A 27,080-nucleotide genomic window follows, 5' to 3' on the forward strand; every position below is an offset into this window, starting at 1 on the left:
CCTGGCCCAGGTCCCTGCAAGGGGCTTGTCCTTGCCAGGGGCATTTGTCCTTGCCAAATTTCATAGGGTTCTTGTGGACCAGTTCCTCAGCTGGCTGAGGCTCTCCTCATGGCAGCCCTGCCCTACAGCAAAGTGACTGTTACCAGCAGTTTGTGCTGCCTGCACACCTGAGGAGAGTGTGCTTCATTATCTCCTCTGCATCATCGATAAAGGTGTTAAAAAGGATCTTAATATTAATCTTAAAATCCAGGTTTTAAGATGCTTTTAGTGCTGCCTCCAGTGTCTCCTCTTAGGTGAAACCAGTGTGCTTTGATTCTTAAAATGACCCCTTCTACATTTATTCCAGTATTTCATTAAGCTCTGTATTTCTAATAATATTCTAAGTTTCAAGGAGGCTTGAGAAGTCCCTTTTTTATTCAAGAAATAGAAGTATTGCTGTAGGCTCATCTTGTTAACATCTACCATCCTTCCAGAGAAAAGGGTTGCTTGGGTTTAGAAAAACACTGTTGTTTAGGAGTGTTCATGAGAGTTCCTCATAACATGTTGCTCTGCTTATCCAAAAGAAGTATGTGAGGCCCCCCCGTTGCAAGGCATTTATGTACAAAAGTTAGACCTGTAAATAATTCACAACAGTAATTTTACTTTCAGCACTTGATTTAGAAGATATCAGATGAAAAGACGTGTTTCAGGGGCTGTGCTGATGGCTGCTGGGGGTGGATTTGGCGTCATCAGAAGTAAACATGCTGCAGACTATCAGACACGTCCTGTTAAAATTCTCTTGAAAGGAAAATAAATATTTTCAAAATTAGAATTACTCACTGTCTTAAGCCAATGCTTTTTATGCCATATTTCTCTCACTTTATTAAATCTAAGAGGTTTTATTACCCTGTATTCTGTGGAATCGTCAGCTCTGGAAGACTGATTTACATTCAGCACGCACCGCACATCAGACCAAACGTTCTGGAGTGTGTTTTGTGTTGACAATGATGCATAAATTGTAAAGTACATACTCCTTATATAAATTGAATGCTGGAATGGCAGTTTCAGAAACAATTAGCAAATAACTGAGCAGAAGAAAATATAAGAAGCCATCCTGAAAACATCTCTGTGTGTGTTTATTTCAAAATATTCCGTATTCATTACTTTTTCAGTATTAAGTATTTATTGTATTGTGCTTGTCGTGGAACAGATCTGTTTTCTGCATTTGCCTCCGTACAAAAACTGTAGAAAAAAAATCTTGCTCTGAAAGTGCTGCGTTGTGCATGGATATTATTTATGCCACTTGTGTGTGTTTGGGATTTGCTCTTTGCTGTGCTGGTATCAAAAGGGATTGCTAAGGAAGCCTGCTACCCCACATAGCACCTCAGTGAGTAAGTGGGACACAGTGCAAACGCACCAGCTACATTTAGAGACGTGAAAAGAGGTGGTTGACTCCAACCCCAGTGACTGAGCCGCTTGCCAAGTCTGAGGATTTGGAAGGTGAAGGAGTTTGACCTGTTATAGGATCTCTCCTGCAGAGAGTAAGTTATCAGATTGAACTGGCAACGCAGCAGTGAAAGTGTGACCAAATACTATTAAGGTGTGAGTACATTACTTATCCTTTGCAAGTGCTTTTCCCATGTGGCAGATACAAGGAGCTTGCCCCTTAATAAAAATTAGACAATATTCTGCATTTATTGTGTGCAGTTACTGTGGAGATTTATGAGGGTGTAAAACTGCTTGAGGTTTGTTACGTGGGTGGTACTGCTCCAGAAGATGTTTCAGAAAAGGCATGCAAAGATTCAGGTTTACATTCAGACTTTTTTAGGTTTTGGGGTTTTTTTAGGGCAGAATGGTTACAGATTTCTTTATGAAACCTGTGAGGTACCACTTGCTAATGGATTGGTTAGTCTTGTGCCTAAAGCAAGGGACTTTTTCAGGCCACACTGTGTAACTGCTGTGACTGTAATGTCATATAGATTTCCTCCAGTGTAACCTGGTGTGAAGTAGTTCAGTATCAGAAGGCATCTAGATACAGCACAGGAAAGCTGATTTAATACACAGCGTTTGATTTTGCACTGCACTTCACAGTGGCAGTGGCTGCAGTATAGACATCATTACAGATATTACTGTCACTGGGGGAAGAGTACAAACTAGTCTGGACAACCAGCATTGGCAATTTGCAGCAATAAGGCGTCAGTATTAAACTTCATACGTGTTTCTTTCTAGCATCTGTCTCCCTTAGGATACTTGTCTAATAGGCTGTATTTATAAAAGCAGATAATTTTATTTTATTTTCATATGAACTGAATGAAGCACTGAGGGAGGCATTTACAGACTAATGGCACTGTGTTATGATACCATGTTAGCCTGCGCATCTCCTGTCCCACCACAGCACCAACATCACTTCACACCACTAACCTGTCGGACGTGTCTTGCTCCTGGGGAAGATGCTGTAGCCTCCCTGTGCTGTCTGTGCCTGTGCTGCTCTGTTCTTGCAAGGAAACACTTTCCTAGTGTGTAATTTCAATCTTCCTGATGGTGGTTTTTGCCTAGTAGTGCTTCTCTTTTCTCCAGTGCATGAAGAGTGCCGTTCATTCCTTCTCTTTGCATCCTATGTCACCGGTCACAGAAACTCGTTATTAGCCTCAGCTCTTCTGTAGTTACAATCATAGGGTATAAAACAAAGGCGTGGTTTTGTTGCTTTTGCCACAGTGTTTAAATAAATGAGGCTCAAACTGAGGTATTTCACCTCAGTGAAAAACTGTTAAACTTGAGAAACAAAGAAGTTGAGAGGTGCCCATGCTTAGCCGTATTTTGAAATAACTAACTGCACGTAGTAGCTGGTGTTACCTGAATGTATCTGTTTCCACTATGACCTTAATCTGTAGTAAACTTGAAACTACATTTTGCAGTGGTACTTGCTGCTGTGCTGGGTTTGAATTTATGGAATAAAAGTATCTCTGATAAAAAAAAGGTCTTAGCTTTCATTGAAATGATTTAAAATACACTAACGAATTAATTACAATAATGTAAAATAATATGGTGGTTTGTGCCTGAAATAGTCGGTATATAGGACCAGTGAAAAGGGATCTGTCTCAAGCTGTGAGGATCTGCAAACAAAGTATTTAATTCTCAATTGCTTTGATTTGGATAGAAAATTTCAGGAGGGAGCACAGACGTGTTGAAATTTTATGTGTGTTAAATATAGTTAATTATGCTGTTCCCACTAGACACCTCTCTGTGTTAGAGTTGGTGTGCTAATGCTTAATAACACGTCAGCACCATGTGGGTGAAGGATGATACAGACTTCTGTGAGCTAAGGCCAGCTGAGCTCACCATGGAGCTGTCGTAGCATGGTTGTGTCAGCTAAGAGGCTGACTAATTGTCTAAGCTAATCATCACAGTAGCATATTTTGATTAGCAATATCAGAAATTTCCAAATTTATAGTTCTGGCAAATTTTGATATTTCTAGCTTTCCCCCCCACACTCAGAAAGGAAGATCCTTAAAATACCATGCAAGAAAAAAAGATACCTGATGTCCTTTGTGCATCCCTGATATATTTTTCAGTTTTGAGATTGTTTTGCCTTAATAAGAAAAGAAAGGTAAAAATAAACTCTTCGAATGAATAATGCTTCCCGTTTCACAAAAACATGCAAAAAGTATCGATAACCTCTTTACCTGTGACTCTGTACTGGGTGGGTCTAATACATAGCAATAAGGTTGCTGGTCTGTTGTCATCTGTGAAATTATAACATTCTGAACAAATTATCTTTATCTTTCTCCATAGACCTCAACTGCTACTGTTAATATAGTGGTGACGGATGTAAATGACAATGGACCAGTTTTTGATATGTTTCTACCTAAAAACCTGTCTGTACAGGAAGAAGAAGCCAATGCTTTTGTTGGTCAAGTAAGGGTAAGTTATTAACTGTGCAGAGTTAAATTGTTTATTTTATTACCCAAACTGTAGAGACTGTTACGAAAGAGCACAAAATAGTTGTACCTTAGACAAACTCTCAACAAAATGTCTTGGGTTTAAATGCAAACTGTCTATTGTCAAATGCATTTATGTTAACAAAGTCATCTTTTGGGCTTTAAAATATTGACTTTTTTTTCCTTGCTTCTTCTCTATACTTAATAGCTGAAAAGGCTTTTTTGATTAAAAATAACACATTTAAAAGCTGGTTTTGAAGACACATCACTGTAAAAGCTTGCTTATAACAGTTTTACAGTGTTACAACATTGTTACCATGTTTTTATACTCTTAATGATTTCTATTAATATATTTTTCTAACATACTGAACAAGTGACACTTGTATATGAAAAGCATATAGAAAATTTTAAGGCCATTAAAGTGAAAAACAGTTAATCTGTTGACTGAAATAATTGATTACCTGTCAATTATTTCAGATGGTGCTTGGGGTATTGTTAATTTGAGTGATTTGAAACTATGTCAATTTTTATAACATAAAAGTCCAGTCTTCTGGACTACCGAATGCAGATTCAGTCACTTGAAGCATACATCACTTTTTTTGGCAAAGTCAGCTTTTCTGACCGTCAGGTGAAAGTACAAAGTATGAATTGGGTTTTTTTAAACTTGTAGTTGAATATAATGTTTCATATTTCCTTTAGCGATTGGTTGGCATAAAGGTTGGATGCAGTATGAGCTGTAGGTAAAAGGTGAATTTGAAAGCATGTTTCTTCAGGAATTTAGGCAAAAAGTCAGCGTTTCTTTCCAATAGAAACCATATCAATAGAAAATGGGAGCTACTTAACTGCTGTATTAGCAGCACCTTTGGAAAGAAGAGGATATTTTGGGTAGCATGTACCCCATATTGGGTAGCATATAGCCATAATAACCATGTTTCTTTCCAAATTCATGTTATTCAATAAGACGTCCATCAGTGTTCCTTGTCTATCATCTTTCTCGCTAATTTTGTGTTCTTTTTGAGTGAACTTCAGTTGTTTTCTGGTATTTATAAATTGAAAAAAATGCTTCCTTGGGATAGGGTTGTGTTTCCTTCCAATTCCGTTACTTATTCACGCGTTTGATTTCATTCATGTTATACTTTAGGTTTTGTAGGCTTCAGTACCGTTTCATTTACACTTACACTGAAGTGGTTCTACGTACGTCTGTGCTCTGCTTGCTGTATAACCTGGTAGCATGCAGGGTGGGTACTGCTCTGAAGCTGTCCAAGCTCAAGTGTAATTTTCAAGGGAAATAACTTTTGTCAGCATTGATGAAGATTACAGTTTTCATAAAGCTTGATTTTGTTATGCTAGACTGAAATATCAGCCATGTCAAAGGCTGTTTTGAAGCCTTGGACAAACAGAAATTAGGATCCCTGCAATTAAATCAGTTTCCAAAAATCAGTAAGTTATTGCTTTGGGTTTTGTCATTGTGTTCGTTTTATGTGGTCATTTTTCATTTTGCATCCTAAAATGTACGGACATGATATTTCAAATCGGTACCAAATATCTTTAAAATCCATTTTGTGTTTTGCTGGGTGCCCTTAAGGTACAATAATCTTCTCAAACACTAGATTGGGTCTATTTTTAGCTTAGATGGAACTATAAAATGAAACAAGTTATTGCAATGGAACCTCTCTATCTTATAAATTAGTATAATTTTTAAGTTGTGTTGAAATGAAAATATTTTATAAAGCCTTGTGATAGCTTATTCCTAGTTGTGGAATGACAGAAATGGGTTTTATCATTTGTTGTCATGCTTATCACCAGTCCTAATTTCCAGTCTCTGGATGGAAAAAGTTTTTTCTGTATAGCACAAATACTGGATGTAGTTCCTACTGTTTCATATTCACAAATACAAATAGATAGTATAGAAAAGTGTGATCTGGGCAGTTGGAATTTTTTTTCCAGCTCAGTGAGATTATTGAAATAAGGTTGCTGAACATTTAGGTGTAGCTATGTTTGAGGATATTCTTCTTTAAATACTGAAATAGCTTGTGTTGTGTTGTTGGGCTTCATGGTACATTAGAACCACAGAGGTGTGGGAGGGGTTTATATGGGAATATATTTTGTATAGAAACTGTAATGTGGTTAAAATTTAAAGTCCTATTTTAGATGAAAATAGCCTGGTAAAAGAAAGTAGCCCTTATTGTGTCATGTTTTTCCACCACCAAGAATTAAGCTGCTGACTGGCAAGCCTGCTTTCATAACATCTTACTAGATTCATTTCAAACAATAATCTGAAATCCACCAGAGGAAGCAGTGGTATAGATGACTGAAAAAAAAAAAAAAAAACAACTAAGAGGCTTTGTAGTGTCCCTTTCCCTTTTGAATGTTAGCTTCCCATTTTTCATGGGGAAAATATAGCCAGAGATTTTTATCTTAAGATGTAAGAAGATATGGGCTCATTGAGGCTGAGGACCTAATGACAGAAGGAGATGGAAAAGGTGCTCAACTGCTTTGATGCCTCAGATATTTTTACTGGTAAGTTTTGGTATCAGGATCATCAGCTGCCTGAGCGCAGTGTCAGTATGAGGGAGGAAAGCACTACCCACAGTAGAAGAAGATGAAATTATGGGCTGCTTAAGGAAATAAGACATAAGCAATGACCTGGATGCTGAAGGACTGACCAAACAACCTCCAGAAGTCCCTCCCAACTGAATTTACTTTGTTTCTAATTGGCTTACTATTTGAATGTATTTTATAGTGAAATCATTATTTTATTCATTCAAGACCCACCAAAATCAATTATTATATGGTTTGCTGATTAGCAGCAGCTACTTATTTAATTTTATTTTTTTTTTCAATTGCCAGTTGACATGATAGAAATATTGGAAGGTCCAATGATATAGTTTATGATGTCAGTAAGTAGAAAGGTAACACTGTAACAAATTTATTAGCATTAAAATGTTAGAACAGGTCTAGATAATGTAAACAGTTATTGAAATGTTTTTCTCATCCTTGACTTTCTGTATGGGCTTTCTCTTTCTCCCAAGACTGCAAAACTTCATGTCTCTTGTCTGCTCGTCTATTCTAAACAAGTGATGAATCACATTCACACCTTCCTTTTGTTCCCTTTCCCTTAGTACAGGTAAGGTTATAAGCACTTTGGGGTCTAAAACTATCAGGTCAAACACTCCCATGAGTAACTCCTGCCACAGACAAGAGATTTCTGTGCTCTTCTTCGTTTTGAGTAGGAAAGTTGGACTTAAAAAAGGATTCCCATAAGGGCTTAGGTAACATTTGGGAGTTTGTTTCCCAAAGAAAGATAGAACAAGGGCAATGAAAAATTTTCTGTCAATTTTTCAGGGGGGGAGCTTGTTATGGGTAGTAAAACAGTATTTTCACTCTGAAGTGCTTTCACTCTTCGCCACTCCGATGGCTCTTTGAAGGCACTGGTGTAGGAATGGGGATTTGAGGAGCATGCTGAAGAGCAAAAGAACAAAAGCTAGAAAGGGTAAGGCTGGAAGTGTAGCTGAAAGTAAGTTGCTCTTTAGGATGGAGCTATTCTACCTCTTGGAAAAGGATGTTATTTCAAATCCCTTTTATTTTCCGCAGTGTTGTCTAAAGTGGGACAGTTGGAGGTATATTAGATTCCCTGCTGTTCTTTCATGTCTGATCACGGGGATTGCCCAGCAAGGCAGGAGAAGAATTTCTGCGTGAAGTTCCCTACAAACAGGAAACAAAAACTTCACACGTGAAACCTGAAAATGAAATTCAGGCACCTTATTTTCTGTTGCAGTCTAAAACAGCTGAGGTCCTGCTGAAGATAGGCCATCTGAATGATTTGCATTGTACAGTGTACTGTTTATCAATACCAGGTGCATAGAAAGTAAAAAAGTGGGATGAAATTTAGGTGGAGATCAATACATGGCCTGCAAATTCTGCACACGGGTTTGCGTTCTGGTTTAACAAAAGACAGTCCTGAGTAGTTTGTTACAGACTTTAAAAATGTATTCCGTGGTATAAATAAGAAGCCGTTGACCTGATGGAGTCCAGGAGAGGAAACAAATCACTCGACTGAAGTTTTTATTCATCTGGTTTCTATATTTACCCAGATGCTTTCACACCTGCCCCATCATTTGTTTATTGTAAGCATATTTTTGTCACTGATCGGCACTGTTTGAAACCTCCAACATGAACATATTGGTATCGGGGGGAGATAGCAACGTGAAAGGAAATGAGAAAGAAAATACAGATAAAAAATTACATGACAGTGGCCAAACCTAATCAGATGATCAAGTATCACTAGACCTTAGATCTTCCCTAAAATGGAGGCAGTATAAACAAGCTCCAGTAATGCAAGTGGTTTGCAAACAGTGTGTGTAATACTTCTGTCATCTGCTTCTTTTTTCAAATGGAAAAAGAATTGCTTAAAGTAAGTTGCTCTTTAGGATGAACCTGTTCTGCCTATTGGAAAAGTGAGCTTTGGAGGACTTTCTCTGAGCTTTAGAGGACTGTACAATGGAAATATTTTGCTTTTCTAGTTATGTAATAAATTTGTAACTGGTATATATCCAATAGCATCTGTCCACTACAGACCAAAGCAAGTCAAAACTGAAACACAAGTGAGAGAGACAGAGACTGCCTATATGGCACCAGTCTACTGATTCTAGACACTTCTTTTAATGGTATAGAAGTATTTTGTGTTGTGTAAAGAAGCAAACTGTCACTTCTGAGTGCTGATGAAATGTAATTATGATGCCAATTTTCTAACATAGCTTTCTGTCTGTGAATATCAGTGAATTCTTACAGGCTTGTATTTTTATTTAAATTCATAAGGTGGTAAGCCCTGCAAGTCTTGTGATTTAATGCCCAGTTTAAATTTCACACATGTTGGTAAGGCTTACTGTGTTGGTCTAAATAACCTCTGGAGATCCCTCACAACTATATGATTTGTGTTTCTGTATACAGGAAAACTGCTTCAAATGCTGATGAGGTATTACATGACAAGATTTTGTTGTTAAAAGTTCAGAAAGGAATCTCGCTTTACCTCAATCACCATCGCCATGTTTTCCATGTGAAGGCTCACGGAACACAGTATTATTTCCAATAGCCTACACTGTAGATTACACCTTACTGTATTAAGAATACCAGCTTCTGAAATTAAATTTTCAGGTCTCCTGTACCTTTAAACAGCCTGTGGGAAAATTAAAGGTGAAGGCAAAAGGGCAAGACAAGAAAAAATGGAAATTTATTGACAGAAGACAGTCTGTGAGGGAAAGCAATTAAGACTTTGTAGAAGAGTAGAATCATGGCCTCTGAAGTAAATCTCAGATATCCAGAGTGAGTCCATGGCTACTGCTCACTGCATAATACAGTACCTAACAACATATTTTGAATTAATTTAATATATCTAAAAACAAAATGAGCAGCTAGGATTATAAAGTCAGAATCCATAAAAAATTGGAATCAGAATCTAATATCGGAGAATCATAACATGGCAGATGGACCACAACCAGAGAAAAATCAGACTTCTGTATTTGGCTGCAGTATGTGCACCTGTATCGCTAATATATATGTTAGTGTATAGTGGTATGGCTACCACTGTGTCTCTAGGAATGAGGTGCAACTTGCCAGTGAAAAATCGCTCTTCAACTGTTATTCTTGAGCTTGGGTTTGTGCTTATTTCTGTAACTTCCATGTAGTTTCCTGTAAGCAATTGTACCTTCACATGGTCATTTTGAGAAGACCTTTGTGGTATCAATTCCTTGCAAGCTTATTAAGCAAGTTGTCTACACAGTATGTTCAAGAGGCTTTGAGTATGGCTTTCGGCTATTGGCTACCTTGGCTATATGGCTATTTCCCTTAAGATCCTCATAGGGATGCTGGTGACATAAAGACTTTCACAGTTTCATGCCAGACAGGACGTGTAGAGGGGAGAGTATTTCCAATAGGGTGTAGATGTTCTCCAGTCCTGTTGCAAGTACTTTTATTCCTGCTTCTTGCCCAGCTGTATCAGTTTTGTCAGCCCCTAGTATCTGATCAGGGTAGAAGAATTGCCTTTAATCTGCATGTGCGTGATAGGACGGACTCATGTCAGCTTAGCTGAACACTGGTTTTAAAGTTGTGTGCAGTAGAGGTGCTGGGATTTGCTTTTGGTCTAAGCTGAGTGGTACTCTCCTCACTTCTCACCAGATGGTAAGTCTTGGGGAATATCTTCTTTCTGACCTGGAAGTGGAGATGTAAAAAAGATGAGAAATGCAGAAAATGGTAACTTCTGTGAATAGTGTTCACTAAATATTTTAATCTTATCTTTCCTCCCATAGTCTCTCAGATTTTATAATTAGCTGTCACAGTAATTATTAAAGGCTGCATCTCTGCTTAGACGGTGAGAAGAAATGAAATTACACCCCTTGCTCAAGTAGATGTTGTCATCTCACGTGCTTCTAGTTGGATTTTCACCTGTTTATTAACAAGCAAATTCCTTCAGCCACTTAAAGCAAGATAGATGTTTCAAGTCCAAACCTGTGTCATGAGAAGAAATAGATGCAGTTGTAGATTTGTGCAATTTTTTTCCATCTTAGACCAGCAGTGCTAGGCAGGATTAGCTTCTTGGTGCTGACACCCTAAGGGGTTGTGTCATTCCTGGAGGGTATTTCACAGCATGCAGCTGCAGCCACACTCTCTCTTCTGCACAGCAGTTCCTTGAATTTAGGTGAGCTTAAGACACAGATCAAATAGCTTTTAAAAGCTCCTTGCCACCCATAACATGCTAGATTGGGTGATTTTCTAAACTAAATGAATTTCAAAAGCTGTGCTCTTGTCTTTCCTTTTTCCAATATTTTATTTGTGAATTAATTTACAATTTTGTCTTCAGACTAATGAAGTTTGTGCTTTAATGCAATGGAAATGTTGATACTTGCTATCAGAGAGGCATTTCAACCATATACACTTTCACAGCAGTTGATCGTTGAGAGTCCAGGCATTTTTTTATGAAAGGAATTTTTTTTTTTGTCTGCCTGACATATTGCATCCCAGTATGTTTTTAAGCCCTTTCAGCTATTTCAGCCAGATGCCATACTAAATCTGAATCAGTGGTTTCATGTCTCTAATATATGCCCATTTAGTATTTTGATGACTGATTCTGTTTGTTTAGATTTGGCTCTTCAGATTTCTGTCACTGGGATAAGAAATTATGGTTTTCCTGAGCTTACAAATTAGAATGGCTTATATTGAGCCTGCTAACTTTTGACTGCAGCCTCTCATTATGGAGCCTCTCATTATCCGTGACTTGAACAATTGTCTAGATCAGTGATTCCTTTTTTTGAAGACTGCCTGGTAGAAGGAGAAGTAGGGGAGTTTTCTTGTGATACGTCAGGTGACTTTTTCTAATATTTAGACCTTGTGGCCTTGATATCTGTAATTGAAGAAAAGTAATTTCCTTTAAGTATTTTTCTGTGAACAAGAGAAGACATCAGAACGCAACCGAGAGTGAGATAAGTAGTTTCAAATCCAAACGTTGTCTGTTATATTCCAGCTTGGATTCTAATTCTAATGTTCTTTAATTAGGTGGGTTTATGAGGAGAGCCAGCAGTCTACAGAAATGACAAAAAGAACTTTAAAATGCATTAGCATATTAGAGAAATGTTTGGGAGACCAGCTAAATGTGGAGATTTTAAACAATATATTTCATCTGTGATTTAGAAAACTTTGGGCTTTATTTTTGCTAGTATGTATATTCATTGGTTTAATCTCTGAATTACTTGATCATATCATTGCCAAAGAACATACTCATCATAACAGCAAAATTTCTAATCATCTTTCAAGTGAAAACAGGCAGTGTGAGTCTCTAAATTTAGGATTTGGTTGCATGCCAGACTAAAGAAAGCTTGTCTATTTTTAAATGTTACAATGTGATTAACTTTTGTAGAAGGTTCACCAGTCCATTAAATCATGTTTTTGCATCCATGAGCTTTCTGATTTTCATTGATTTTAATTTACATTTGCTTGCAGTGTTTAACTGTTGTTACTGCGTAGTTTTATTTAGAGTCATATTTAATTGTTTTCTGAACTAACCCTCCAGATGCACTGGAATTACCATTGACTGTGAAAGTAATTATCAAAGGTTTTCCTATCTTGTATAATGGCTAAAATATGTTATTTATTGAAAATTTGAAATATGTTACTTTAACCTAACAAATGACTTTAATCATAGTTATGAGAAAAATGATTAGCTGATATAACTTCATAATTCAATAAGATACTTTTAAAAAAAAAAAAAAAAAGTTCCTGGAGGAGATACAGAAAACCTGTAGTGTTTTTCAAAAGCATGTGTGTTTAAGGCATTAGTTTGTTCTCTTAAAGAAGTTGAAGTTGCCTTGACATTTCAAGATAGCCAAAATTTGTGGGTGCTGCCTCCAAGTTTCATTTTTGCCTCTCCAATTTTTTTAGACCAGCCCCAGCCAGTAATAGATCAATGAGTGGATTTGCCATGATAGTGCAATTTTCAATTTTACTTTAGATTCTTTATATCATCTTTCTTCATCAAGTCTTTTTGTGCAGGCCAATAATTCAGAACATTTAAGATTTATCATACATTGTAACTGAGCCTCTGTCTCTTCTTACAGTGTAACATTAAGTTTTATGGCATGTCAGAAAATATATAGCAGAATCACGTAAGCTAAAAAGCCTTGTGTATACTTGTGGTTGAGCATGAACACAGAATAAAAGTGTTGTATTACTGTTTATCTGAAATTTGTACAAAACCTACTAATCCTACAAGTCTGTAAAGTACTTTTTTTTTTTTTCCTTTATATGAATAATTTAATTTAAGTGTTGGTTTTATAGGAAGTTCTTTGTAGGTTTTGGGGCTGCAGGGAGTATTACAACGATCTGGAACAGGCATAAAGCAATGCTAAGTATGTTTAGGATGACAATTTATTAATCTAACTCATGAAGCAAGAGAAAAGTGTGTGCAAAACTGCTGACAACACTGGGAGGACAAAAGTTTTTCCTTACTTCTTTGGACATTTTTTTCAGTCCAGCTGACAGAAATCTTTCAAAACTGTTGGTACTTTCTAATCTTTTCCTTTCCTTAAAGCATGTAATGAATGAAATAAGGAAATGAAAGCCTGTATAAAAGCAGGCAAAAAGAAATGAAAGACAGGAAGAGCCTTTCTGAAATTTAGGGAAAAAGGAAAATTCCAAACTTTTATGGATTACTCATTTTCCCTCCTTAAAATATTTTTTAAAAGGTCAGAAACATTTCCAGTATCTGTGGCCTCTTTCTTCATCTGGGAGACGTTAATTTTGTCCTATGGGCACAAATAGTAATCTCCCTGAAAAATAGGTACAAAATCCAATTTAGCACTCCTACCCACACTTGATTTGCTATTTGACACAACTGAGGGGCTTGGGAATCTTTTAAACCCATAATAAAAACCCATTAAACACACAATAATAACCCATTAAACACATAATAATAAAAAAAGTCATTTTACCATCCATGAAAAAAAATAACCCAACTCCCACCAACAGCATCCTTTGTATCCTCCAGCACAATTTCCGTCCCTCAAGCTGCGATGTTTGCTGGAATACTGGAGAGGCTGTTGGAGATCAGGAGCTTTTGTTGGAATGAGTAGGGATCATGGAGAACTTCTGTCCCTGAAGGCAACCTGAAGGAAAATTTAATCTGGAGGAAGATGCGTTGGTGGCAAATTAATCTCTAAGAAGTGTTTCAACTTGCAGCTTTAATGAGGAGATACCTGTAATGTTTGCCTGTTTTATAGACAATATGAATAGCAACACGCTGCCTTATTTTGCTGTTTTCTAGCTCCAGCAGTCCGAGCGTAAATCTTCAATTAACCTGCTTAAATCCTGTTACCCATTGTGAGCAAGAGTTGTGGATATTAGTAGGAGGTTTCTTTTGAAAAGAATGATAATGATATAATTAATATTGTTGACATTTAAGCACTTGTCGTTATATTTCAGAGTTAATGATCCTTCAAGAGATATTTTGGTAATTCAGATCTCCCAGAATTGTGTTTTCAAGCTGTTTGAGATGGAGGAAGATAATTTGTTACTCTGGAACACTGTTGGTTTGTATTCATGAGGGTTTCTCAGTAATGTTGAGGCATAGTTGGTAATGCAGATTTAAACTTACCACAACAGTTAGAGGCTATCGCCTTGTAGATTATGGAATCCTCAGTAAATGTGTGATGTATTCCCTGGAAAGAAAGTAATGACTATTTTATATTCCTAGGTTTTCAGGTTTGTTTTGTCACACAGTACTTTATAAGTTAGCCCTGTGAGAGATGGAGATGAAAGTGGTCATGCAGATCTGAGGAGCTACTAGAATAACAGTAGTTACCAGAGACTACTCAGAGGAACATGCTTTTCCTAATTCTGAATAAACATAATGAGATGGGAGAGGTAGAAGCGCTCACCTCATCTTTCTGCATGTCTTGCAACATTGGGAAGAGGAGCCATTCAGAAATGGATTGTTTTCTTTCTTTTCTGTTTAAGACTAATTTATATTCCTGTGGATGCTCTCCGTTTAAAGAAAATAAATTACCTTAGACCTGGGTAAAGCAGGCTCCTCTGTCCTCACAAAGTCCCTTTTGGTTAGGCCACATTGACTTAAGTGAATTTATAAGCTCTTCACCTATGTAACACCGGTGTAGTAAATTTGTCCATCAAGCTGCTTGAACCAGAGCATGCAGAGGGATGGTTCTGAATTTTTCTTTTATCCAGAATAGCAAAGTCAGCTTAGTTTCCTATCCAAATTGACCAAGTGTTGCAGATGTTTGCAAATGATCAAACACCAGAATGTGTTGGCAGATCGGCCGATCTTGGGGGTGTAACATGATGGGTGGGAACTCAGGCATCCATCCTGTGATGGCTCAGAGTGCCTCAGGCTCTGGCTCTCTCTTGCTTTTTACTGTCTCTGCCTCTACAGGCATTTGAACTGGTACTTTCCTTCCCTTTGATGACTGTGAGGATGAGGGGGAGGAAGACATGGGTTAGGGCTGGATGCAACAATAAATCTTCTAGCAGGAAAACAGGGCAGAAATTAGTAGGTTCTTTCTTCGGTTGTCTGGTATCAACATCCTTCTGTGGGGGAAGAGTGTGAGATCACCTTTGGAAATGTGCATTGTCACTTGTGCTGCCCTCAGTTTTGACAGCTTCAGCTTATTGTAGGGGAGAAAAATGTGTTCTGCACATATGCTACACATACACACAGGATCAAATGTGTAGGGATTTGAAGCCAGGGTGAGACAGACACTGCACTATGAAGAATAGAAAAAAATCTGGCCGGTTTTGTGCTCTATGTTTGCCTTGATCTTTTTTACTCCTAATGGATTTTACCTAATAGAAGAAATTACAAAGAATGTTGGTGTAGCCCAGCAAAAAATATTATCTGTGATTTGTGTTGAATTATTATTGCTAAAAGAAGACAAGGGAACTGGTTGCTGGAGAGACCACAGAGGTGACATCCTTTCATACCTCCAGGTGGGTAGATTTTGGGAGCAATTGGGGAAAGCACTGGCTAGAAAAGACAGGAGGAGACAGCAGCGTCAAAACATCAGGAAGAGGTTCTTGATCTGATTTTGTAGTGTTCTGTGGCTCAGCTTGAGGAGCTTAGTCCTTTAGTACTCTGTGTAGTTTAGTAATCTGTGTACTCTGTGTCTACTTCTGAAAAGGCTGACATGGCCAGTTTTTACCCATGAAGCCTGGAATCATCATATCTGTGATGTCTCTGTGCAGAAGCTCAGACAGAGCATGGAATGTCATAATCCCAGGGCCACCAAACTTCCTCTGAACTGAAACAAGTGTGAGACTTACTGTGGTCCAAAGTTGCTGTGGTTGACTGGTTGGCTGAGGGCATACAGCTCAGAGATTAGTTGGGGAGAGAGAACCTCCAGGGAACAAAACGAAGGGGTGCGATGAGAGGACATGTACACCTCAAACAGCAATCCTGTACTCCTGAGTGTGCACATCTGGTTATGCAGGTGGTGTACCTCCATGCAAGTCTCATGGTTGGATACTTTTTCATCCTTATTTGTATCACAGAATCATCTTGGTTGGAAAAGAAATTGAAGATCATCCAGTCCAACCATTAACCTCACACTGACCGTTCCCAACTCCACCAGATCCCTCAGCGCTGGGTCAACCCAACTCTTAAGCACCTCCAGGGATGGGAATTGCCCTGGGCAGCCCATTCCAATGCTCAACAGCCCCTTCTGCAAAGAAATACTTCCTCAGAGCCAGTCTAAACCTTCCCTGGAGCAGCTTGAGGCCATTCCCTCTTGTCCTGGCGCTGGCTCCTTGGCTCCAGAGACTCATCCCCCCTCTCTGCCCCCTCCTGGCAGGGAGTTGCAGAGGGCCAGGAGGTCTCCCCTCAGCCTCCTCTTCTCCAAACTAAACCCCCCAGTTTCCCCAGCCGCTCCCGAGCAGACCTGTGCTCCAGATCCTGCCCCAGCTCCGTTGCCCTTCTCTGGCCACGCTCGAGTCACTCAATGGCCTTTTTGGGGTGAGGGGCCCAGAACTGAACCCACTCAGTGAGGGGCGGCCTCCCCAGTGCTGAGCCCAGGGCTCAGATCCCTTCCCTGTCCCTGCTGGCCACGCGAGGGCTGACACAAGCCAGGATGCCATTGGCCACCTTGGCCCCCTGGGCACACTGCTGGCTCCTGTCCAGCCGCTGTCAATCACCCCCCAGGTCCCTCTCTGACTGGCAGCTCTCCAGCCACTCCTCCCAGGCCTGTAGCCCTGCTGGGGGTTGCTGTGGCCCAAGGGCAGCCCCCGGCATTTGCCCTCAGTGAAACTCCCCCAGTTGGGCTCAGCCCATGGCTCCAGCCTGGCCAGGTCTCTCTGCAGCCTCCCTGCCCTCGAGCAGATCAACACTCCCACCAGCTGGGTGTCATCTGCAAACTGACTGAGGGTGCACTCGATCCCCTCGTCTGGATCATCAATAAAGATGTTAAACAGGAGTGGCCCCAACACCCAGCCCTGGGGGACACCACTCGTGACCAGCTGCCAACTGGATTTAACTTGGTTCACCACAACTCTTTGGTCCCGGCCATCCAGACAGTTTTTTTACCCAGCAAAACGTGTGCCCATCGAAGCCACAAGCAGCCCCTCTCTAAAAGTACTAAAGCCTAACAGTCTAATAGTAGTAAAGGACTAAGCTCCTCAAGCTGAGCCACAGCACACTACAAATTCAGATCAAGAACCTCTACCTGACGTTTTGACTAACATCTACACCTGTCTTTTCTAGCCAGTGCTTTCTCCAATTGCTCCCAAAATCTACCTACCTGGAGGTATGAGAGGATGTCAACTCTGGGCTCTGTCCAGTGGGTGGTCATATGTAAGTCGCCTTCTCCATGTAGTATTGTGTAGTAGAGATGACAGAAGCAGTGTGTGCAGCTCTGTATCTCAGATCCTTTCCAGCCATTAGAGGTGCTGGAGGAAATTCTCACCACCTCCAGCATTTGAGATGCAATGATGCTATTGTCCCATCTTGAGATCTTTTCCCTTGCTTTTTTAAATTTCCCTCTTTTTGCTGGTTCACTCTTCTTGTTTGTTTGGGTTTTGTTTTTTTTTTTTTGTTCTCAGTTTCCATGGTGTCTGTCTCCCCTGTGGCCTTTGAGGGCTGAGTTGCCTGGAGCAATCACACCTGCTCTTTCTGCTGCCTCTACGAAGCCCGAATTTCTTGTATGAGCAGCAGCTGCAAGGCTGTGAAGAGATTCCTGCCCATAAATAGATCTGTAGCTCCTTTTAAGATCTGCTGTCATCTGGTGGCCCTTCACCAACTAAAACTTCAACATTCTTACCATGCTTTTTATGTGCAAATCAGTGAGGATGAGTTGCTGGGAAGGAATGTGCTCTTGCCTATTTTGTGTCCTGCCATAGCCTCCTTGGCTTTGTCTTTGGGACTTTCCTTGGTACTCAGATGATATAGAAATGAAATGTTTGCTTGTTTCTTTCCACCTCTGTTAACTGTATACCCAAATAATTCAGCTCAGCATTGATAATGAGCGAATTACATTAAATTTACTGAGATGTGGTTGGCTTCTGTTTTAAGGGTACTGACAAGTTCAAGCATGGCTGTTTTTTGAAGCAGGACTTTCTAAAAGCCCAGCTCCTCATTATGCAGACATCTTCCTCCCTTACCTTCTGGTCAGGGCTTGTGATGTGTCTATGCCAACTTGTACCTGTCAGTGACGGAGCATGGGGATGAAATTAGAATGACTTAAAGTCATCCATTTTGATTCAAACCAATAGCCTCAAACAGGAACAGATAGTAACTATGCCACCAGCAAGTCCTTTGAGGACTTCTTGGAGCTGCTGCCCACAGGCTCCAAAATGCTCTGTGAAATGATTTCCATGTGGAAAGAGATAATTTCATATACCCTTGAGATAAGATTCTTTTAGAAAAGAGTTTAAGCTCTTTTACTTTCATATCCATAAAGAGTACATTAGCTCTTTTTGAGTTTTCAGTGATAAAATTTTAATTATTGGAGATCTTAAACTGTAAAAGTGATCTAATTTGGTAAAATAATTTTCTTAAAGACAGGAAAAGGTTTGGGGACAGGGAAAGGCTGTTGTGGGATATAAAAGCCCCTCTGCTATGTGACAGGGAAGTCTGAGCAGGAGAAGGAAGCCCCTGGCATGGGCTTGGTAGCCACCACATGTGACATTCTGGCCTTTCCAAGTCTTTTGGGGTCACAATACGGCCTGTAGGTTGGTTGGACAGTGCTTGTACAACTTGTTGAGACTTCTCAGCTTTGCCCTTCTCCTCAGTGGCTGTGCATGGTGTCATCAAAGATGGGTAACACGAAGTGCTGCCTGAGCAATGGGATGGCAGCTTTGTAAACAGGCAGAAGTCATCTGGGTAGAGCAGGAAGCTTGGAGAAAAGCTGATTTTTTGATCTAATAGATAATCAGAGAATCCATATCATAGAAATTTTATGGGATAAAGGGCAGAAACTTCTGTTTGAGGGTTCAGTCAGGGCATCCTTCTGAAATTTGAATTTGCCCCATGTTGGGGAAGCACAGAACTAAGACACGTAAAAATGCACAGAGCTAATGCATGTCTTAGCATGTCTTTGGCTGAATTCTCACCAGCGAATGGTGGTACTGTAACAATTAGTTTAATTGGATTTAATAACAATGATTTGTCTGCTACTCTGCGTGGAAACAAATCAGTCCTGCAGAAAGTGGAAAAGATGTACACAAGTATGTACACAAATGAGTTTACAACACACACAGTCATGTTTTTAGGAACCAAATTGCAAGGCCTGCCATATATATGAAAGTAATCCTAATTTACTTTCCTAAAAGATAAGTTTGTCTCTTTAAAAACATACTTCCAAATTAGTCTTAAGTAAAAATGTTACTCGGTTTGTTCTCATAGTTTCCAATGGTAGTAGTATTTCAGATTACTCTTGGAGATCTTTGTGGTTTTTTGTTTGATTTTGAGCTCCAACTTTTTAGTATCAATTTAGTTGCTATGATATGACTATGGCTTAAATTAGGGGCTAAGTATGCGGACTGACCTCACCCGTGTTGGAGATTAAGTCTTGTGAAGGTGAATAGCGCTGTTAGTGTTTTATCCAGAAACTCCGTGATTCACTCTGCATTTCCAGTGCTTTGCTTTTCTTTCCATGACGCCAAGTGTCTGTTACTGTATACTTTAAATGTTTCTCCTTGACTAGTTTTCTGGTGGTTTTCCAATGCATCATCTAGGGGTCTTTCTGCCCCAGATCAGTTATTTCTACGGAGGAGACAGTATTGATTGTAAGCTAAGCAAATCAACTGTACATTGAAAGATGTCAATTAAAAGGATGTGTTATCCATAGACTGGTCATTATGAAGTTGTAGCCATTGCTGCTTAGCACATTGATGTAGTGCAGGGGGAAAGCACAGTGAAATTTTCTTATTAACAATTTTAATTAACTTTTAATTGATTTCTAGGAAGATAAATGGTTTCATTACAAAGTCTTACAATGAATACCTTCATGGGAATTAAACATTCGTGGAAACTTCCTGACAATTGTTCTGATAACAAAACATGAAAATCTCTTATGATCTTCCCAGATGTCTGTAGCCTAATTTATTAAGTCAAATAAATGAAAATACCTTGCTCGCAGAATGCCCTTTGTTTAATTTACATAACGTTATTCATCATGCCATAATTTAATTAAAAGGAGGAAAAATAACAGGTCAGCATTCAGACTGTGTTGAGGGCCTGATAGCTCAAGGGAAAATATATGAATTTTGTCCATCCCTATAAGGGCAGTTATGTAATAGCTAGAATTATTTGGTTTCTACTGAAATTTGAGTCTTAGTTCAGTATGTGAGAACAAAGATATCAATTGAACAAAATCAAAACAGTTTTCTATTGCAATCATCTGCCTCTTTTGAATGTAGAAGAATAAGAATGAAATGTGATAACATTTGGTTTTGAAGAACACAATAAACAAACTATAGAAAATTAAGTGGTTCTTCAGAGAGCAATGATTAAAATATCATTAAATGGGACAAACATGTTAAGTGAAATGAAAATTTCTAACTAATGTGTCCATTCTAGCTATCTGCTGACTGCATCCTTCTTTCATCCAAGCATGTACTCCGAGATGATTTGAGCAGCAATGAAACAGCTAAATCAGTGTAAAATAAGAATTCCCCTCAGACACCACCTAACGCTGAAAATACTTCAGCATTAGAAGTATCTGAGGGCTTGACTTCAAAAGCACCTAGTTTGTCTTCTGCTTATGTGCACAGTTGTCCAAGGTTGAGCAACTAAATGTGTATCTTCTCCTGAAGTGCAGCTGGGATCCAGTAAACCTGCCTTCTGTCACTGCAAATTGAGAGATTTGTTTCTGTGAGATCTTCAGCGAAATATCAGAGGGAGGCAAGCTGCTGTAAACAAGAAATGCTGAGTAGCCACACAAGCATTAGTAACCTGTAGAATATTACCCTAGCTTGCCTTGTTGCGCCCATGTAGGTATGTCCCCTGTATTTAAAATGTTCCTTAAAACATGGTGCTTTTTTTCTGTTTTTTTAGGCTACAGATGCAGATGCTGGGGTTAATGGTCAAGTTCATTACAGTTTGGCAAACTTCAACAATCTCTTCCGAATCACATCAAATGGGAGCATTTATACAGCAGTTAAACTCAACAGGGAAGTAAGGGACTACTACGAACTTATTGTTGAAGCAACAGATGGAGCTGTGGACCCCCGTCGTTCCACACTAACTTTAGCAATCAAAGTGCTGGATATTGATGACAACAGCCCTGTTTTTACTAATGCTTCCTACAATGTCTGTGTGCCAGAAAATCTACCACCAGGCACTGTCTTCCTGCAATTAGAGGTAAAAAAGCCTTATGGAGTGAAGGAGATGTTTTGTAAACATTCTGTATGTTTTTACTTAACTGGTCAGTGAGACTGCACTAAAAGATTAGAAACTAGAGTGGGGGAAGTTATGACACTTAACTGACTGAAAAATGCATGACCTTTAGACAGGTACATAAAGATACTTTGAAGTTGAGGTTCATTTGGAAATAAGAGCAATTGTTAAAAAACAAACAACGAAACCTACACTACTACTGTCATTTCGTGGAATATTGTTCAACATATTTAAAGTGCTTTTTATTTATTTTTGACAGCTTATTATATTGCTTCTACCTGTTTACATTAGTGGGAATCTCAGCTGATTTAGACGTTTAAGGCAAACCTAGACGTCCAATCTCACATTATAGGTGATGGAGATAAACAGTTGCTTCCAGAAGCACCTAATCCAATCCAAAATCATTATCTTAGATAGCTGGAGTAAAGTGAGCACCTGGATGTGTTGTCTTCTCTTCACTGACTATAAAAGATACTCAGACAATTAAGAGTTAATTGTTCAAGGATGAGATTCACTTCCTGCAAGCAGTCTATATATCCTCCTGATGTTTTGGTCAGCATCCTTTAATGAGAAGAGTCTGTCCTGGGACAATTTCAGCAAGCATGGTTTTCGCTGAACCTGACTGCAGATAAATCTAATGTCAAATTACAGCTAAAGCAATCACATAATACTCCTTACCCTGATGAAAGTTAATATTCTTTGTCCAAATACTGGCATGAAATAAAACCAGCCATGCTGGCAGACATCTGCTTAGCCCAGCATCCCCTCCCTGGCAGTGCCCGATAGCAGGTGCCCAGGGAAGACAAGAACAGACTGAGCTTCCAGTTAGTCTTGACTAAAATACTGTGTGTGTTTCCTGTAGCAGGTATCTCTGGATTTTAAAACCTTAAGTGGATTTGTCTTCCTTGTGTTTGTGCAGTAGTATTAAGTACATAAAATACTACTAGAATAATATAATGAAATTAAGTTTGTTTACAGTAGCTTGGGGTTTTTGTTCTTTAAATCTAGTAGGGACTTTTTGTGAAAATGGATTTTGTTACTTTTTAAGTACTTTTTTTTTTTTTCCCCCTGTATGTCATTCTCTAGGCAAAGGATATTGATCTTGGTTCTGATGTTAACTATCGAATACGGACGCAGGAAGCACTACAGTATTTTGCACTGGACAAACATACAGGCGAGTTATCGCTTTTGCAGTCCTTGGATTATGAGTCATTCTCTGACACAGAAGCAACCTTCACCTTTCTTGTGGAAGCCTTCGATAGCAAGGGCACTATGCCTCCTGGCCTCGCTACTGTCACAGTGAGAGTAAAGGTAAGAGGAATAACTTATCAGTTGATGGCATCCTCTCCTATTTCTTACAAAATACTTCATCAACTCTTACAGGTGTCCTGATGAAGCACCAGAGCACAGTAGCAGTATGTCTGCTTTTCTGCTTTTTCACTTGTATGAAGCTGCTGCCTTTTTCTGACAGCAACGCGTTCAGTTAAACATACACTTTAAACCAGCTATAATTACTTTGCTATATGCAGTTACATAGTTAACTCTTGGATTGTAGATTTATGAAGTACAAGAATACCTGAGATGTACATAAACGTTTAGTCCTATAGAATCCCTGAAAGGTTGAAGTAAGTACCTAATGGAATTGTTTGCAAAAATGACACCATCACATTTCAGTTAAAGCTCTCATAAATTGTAATTTTATGAACCATTTGGGTATACTGGCTGCTGATGTGGCACACCAAATCCTGTATTTTAGATTCTGATGCTTAAAAATACAGAACTGCGAAGGAACAGGCTTATTTAGTGATCTTGTACGATGAATCATTTTCATGCAGCACGTTAGAACATCTCCTCTGGGTTTCAGTTATCCCGCTAGTAATATGGGGATAATGGTATTCTGTTTGGTAATGATCCACAAATGAAAAGCATTTGTAGCTGAAACATTAGCACTTACCCATCTTAGTCTGGCTGAAGTACTCATGTCCAAGAGGAAAGGATATTTCAGGTGCTTTAAATCACGTCTCCTTGCATTTACAAAGGTGCAGTTCTGGAGCCAGTCAGTGGAGTCCTTTTGTGCAGTTTCATCATTTTTGTTAACTTTGTCAGTGAAGAACTGTGAGCTGTGGGAGAGAAGAGAGTTTAATTGCTTGTATTTTAGCTAAGAAGCAAAAATTGTAGCAGGAAGAAAAGCATAGCTCACAAATGTGAACTTCATATCTGACAACTTCAGTTTAAACGTAAGTCTGCGGAAAGTATTTAGCATATATGAATCAGTCTCGGGTTCAGCTTGCTGTGTATCTGCAGATGCTATGAATTGCCACATGATTTTGAGTAATTCTGTTTGTTAGTCTCTACTGAGCTCAGAATTATTTTAGGGACAGTAAATGTCTCCAATTATTAGCTTGGATGACATTGTTAGAAGGCTTCTACAATACCTCTCTGTCTCTGCCAAATTTTTCAGACTTAGTTGCAGGTCACCTGTTTCCTAACAGTCTGCGCTCTTCCCTGGCAGTTTCCAAATCAGTCAGAGAAAAATAGTTTTTTACATCACTCCCTGAGCCTTTTCTGTTACTTTTAAGGAGGAAGTTGCTCAAACCTGTTTTTTTTCCTAAAAGAAACTTTTCCCCAGCACAGCAAATTTTTAAAATAATGAAGTGTTTGGGTTAGGGTGTTTTTATTGGCTTTTTTAAAGGTACTTGTTTTCAAATAGGAATGTATTTGGAGAAAAGATGTAGTCTGCATCATAGGACTGAGCCAGCTGTATAAGTGTGATTGTATTGCGTTCGTTACTGACGGGGTATAGGGGAGTGGTACAGTCTGACTTGGTCACTTTAGTGTAACAACAGCTTGTATGTTGTCAAAGGAGGTGGTGTGGGAACAGAGATTTTAAGAGAGGGATTATTAGGATCAAAAAACAGGTTTTTTGTTTTTCTAGAAACTCTTCCCACACATGACCAACAAAAGGGGAACCTGGTGATACTAATTTGGAAAAGCAGTATGTGAGAGACTGGAATACTGGGCTGGAGCCAGGAGTAACAATTTCTGTAGTAGAAAGTATTAGGCTGGGGACAGAACTGGGCTTGAAAGTCAGGACAAGCAGTTTATATTTTAAAAGAGAAGGAAAATAAATCAAATAAATTATTATTATCATAGTCACATGCTGACTTTTGGAACAAATCTCTGGACATAATTAAATATTTTATATATCGCTGAGATTACGATTATGCTTGGCTTGCAACCTAGAGTGATGGTAGAGCAGCAGTTTTTTGCGTGACATTTGAGAGAATGAGGGAGGGCTTGTGGAAAACACATTTTTAATATCTCATTTCGTTGGGCAGATGTCATTAATGGGTTAAAAGTCAGACAGTAGAAATTTAGAACTTTGGTCATAAGAGATCTCTGGAATAGAAAGAATGGTTTCTTTTGGGCATACAGATGAATTTTCCAGATACAAAATTTATGGGGGGTGAGAAGGGGGAAAGGTGGAGCTTGAAATCAAAGCCTAGTGCTACCCCTCTGTGAGATGAAAAGGATCCACACGAGGACACCTCGAAGGGTTGATTCAAGACACAGAGCAGCAGGAGAGGGAGGCAGAGTCTTGGATGCCATGTAAGAATAAGATGAAGAGCAGGCCTTGGATGTGAAAAGAAATACAGAAGTATAAACTGTGTTCCAATGTAGTTGGGTTAGTAGACTGATATTTCCCCTTGTTCTGAAAGGGGAGAGCTGATGGCCAAAAAAGTTGTGGTGAAGGGAGTTAAATCCAGTTGGCAGCCGGTCACGAGTGGTGTCCCCCAGGGCTGGGTTTTGGGGCCACTCCTGTTTAACATCTTTATTGATGATCCAGACGAGGGGATCGAGGGCACCCTCAGTCAGTTTGCAGATGACACCCAGTTGGTGGGAGTGTTGATCTGCTCGAGGGCAGGGAGGCTGCAGAGAGACCTGGCCAGGCTGGAGCCATGGGCTGAGCCCAACTGGGGGAGTTTCACTGAGGGCAAATGCCGGGGGCTGCCCTTGGGCCACAGCAACCCCCAGCAGGGCTACAGGCCTGGGGAGGAGTGGCTGGAGAGCTGCCAGTCAGAGAGGGACCTGGGGGTACTGATTGACAGCTGGCTGAACAGGAGCCAGCAGTGTGCCCAGGGGGCCAAGGTGGCCAATGGCATCCTGGCTTGTGTCAGCCCTGGCGTGGCCAGCAGGGACAGGGAAGGGATCTGAGCCCTGGGCTCGGCACTGGGGAGGCCGCCCCTCGATTCCTGGGTTCAGTTTTGGGCCCCTCACCCCAAAAAGGCCATTGAGTGACTCGAGCGTGGCCAGAGAAGGGCAACGGAGCTGGGGCAGGGTCTGGAGCACAGGTCTGCTGGGGAGCGGCTGGGGGAACTGGGGGGGTTCAGTCTGGAGAAGAGGAGGCTGAGGGGAGACCTCCTGGCCCTCTGCAACTCCCTGCCAGGAGGGGGCAGAGAGGGGGGATGAGTCTCTGGAGCCAAGGAGCCAGCGCCAGGCCCCGAGGGAATGGCCTCAAGCTGCCCAGGGCAGGGTCAGGCTGGCTCTGAGGAAGGATTTCTGTGCAGAAGGGGCTGTTGGGCGTTGGAATGGGCTGCCCAGGGCAGGGGGGGAGTCCCCATCCCTGGAGGGGTTGAAGAGTCGGGCTGAGCCAGCGCTGAGGGATCTGGTGGAGCTGAGAACGGTCAGGGTGAGGGTCATGGTAGGACTGGAGGAGCTTCAAGGTCTTTTCCAACCAAGATGATTCTGTCTTTGCTGGGGGTGAAAATTCCTCATCAGCGCAGAGGGATAAGGCACTAAAACCACCTTGAGGATAGAGGCAGTGTACACCTTGTACAAGGCCAATGTCAGCAGGGTAAGGTGACAGAGGGAGCTGATTCCTGTCCAGCAGCCCAGTGAGGGTATTTAGAAGGCACTGAATTTACCCCTCGGGCTTGAATGCACGATGGCATAGATATGTGTTATGTGGCAGTCTAGAGCCTCGTGCTCAGTGTATTGTTTGATGACAATCCAGGCTTTTTTTCCTCTGCATTTTTAACCACAGCCCGAGTTCTGCTTTAGGCCATGTCTAAAGATAACTCCCAATGAGCATGTTCACCTGTTCATTGGAGTATTTTTTTCTGACCAATTAAGATGTCTGCACAGGGAATTGAAGAGGTTCTAAAACTCATGACTTCTGCCAGACCATTGTACAGGTGAAAGCCTGTGGTCAGGGTCAGGGTGCTTCTGCGGGGGGACATTCCACATCTCTGCTCTGGGGGAGCTCTTCCTTCCCACTCAGCCTGTCTTTTGCTTCTGCTCTGGGACCAGGGACTGGATGTGTCTGTTTTCTGTTAATAGTAAATATGCTTTCACTTTATGTTAGAAGATGTTATTAGAGTAATTATTTTAATACAGTGTTCGTGACCTCAAAAAGGGACTAAACCAAGTGCAGATACACTGTAAGCCCTAAGATAACAGTTGTGCACATTGCAGTCTTCTAATAAATTGCACGAGAGAAAACCAGAAGCAAGCATTAACGCAATAGTGGGCCCAGGGAATTCATGTAACTGTTGATTCTGTCCCTATAATCCTCAAAGCATTATTTGCATTACAGAGGTCTCCAGGTCCTTTTGGGTTTATGCTGCTCTGTTCACATTTGACATTTTTCACAGTCCAGCTCTTAACTGAAAGCATTGTAATTTTTACTGTGTAGTAGGATTCTGTTAACAAACGATGGACAGCATCTGATGGTGTCATGTATCATTTATGTGATACAAACCAGAACGAGCAGC

General features: G+C 40.1%; 1 protein-coding gene across 12 annotated transcripts in view; it reads left to right on the plus strand.

Moving 5' to 3' along the window:
- Window positions 1-27,080, plus strand: part of PCDH15 (protocadherin related 15) — a 457,138-nt gene that overhangs the window by 309,739 nt on the left and 120,319 nt on the right. For all 12 annotated transcript variants that reach the window (XM_026851785.1, XM_026851794.1, XM_026851792.1 and 9 more), the window contains 3 exons: window positions 3,772-3,900; window positions 20,965-21,270; window positions 22,393-22,617. In XM_026851785.1, the coding sequence (XP_026707586.1) occupies window positions 3,772-3,900; window positions 20,965-21,270; window positions 22,393-22,617 (660 nt within the window). The remainder of the gene's footprint in view (window positions 1-3,771; window positions 3,901-20,964; window positions 21,271-22,392; window positions 22,618-27,080) is intronic.

Source organism: Athene cunicularia (genome assembly GCF_003259725.1).
Source record: "Athene cunicularia isolate RWA chromosome 6 unlocalized genomic scaffold, athCun1 chr6_part2, whole genome shotgun sequence".
Taxonomy (NCBI): Eukaryota; Metazoa; Chordata; class Aves; order Strigiformes; family Strigidae; genus Athene; species Athene cunicularia.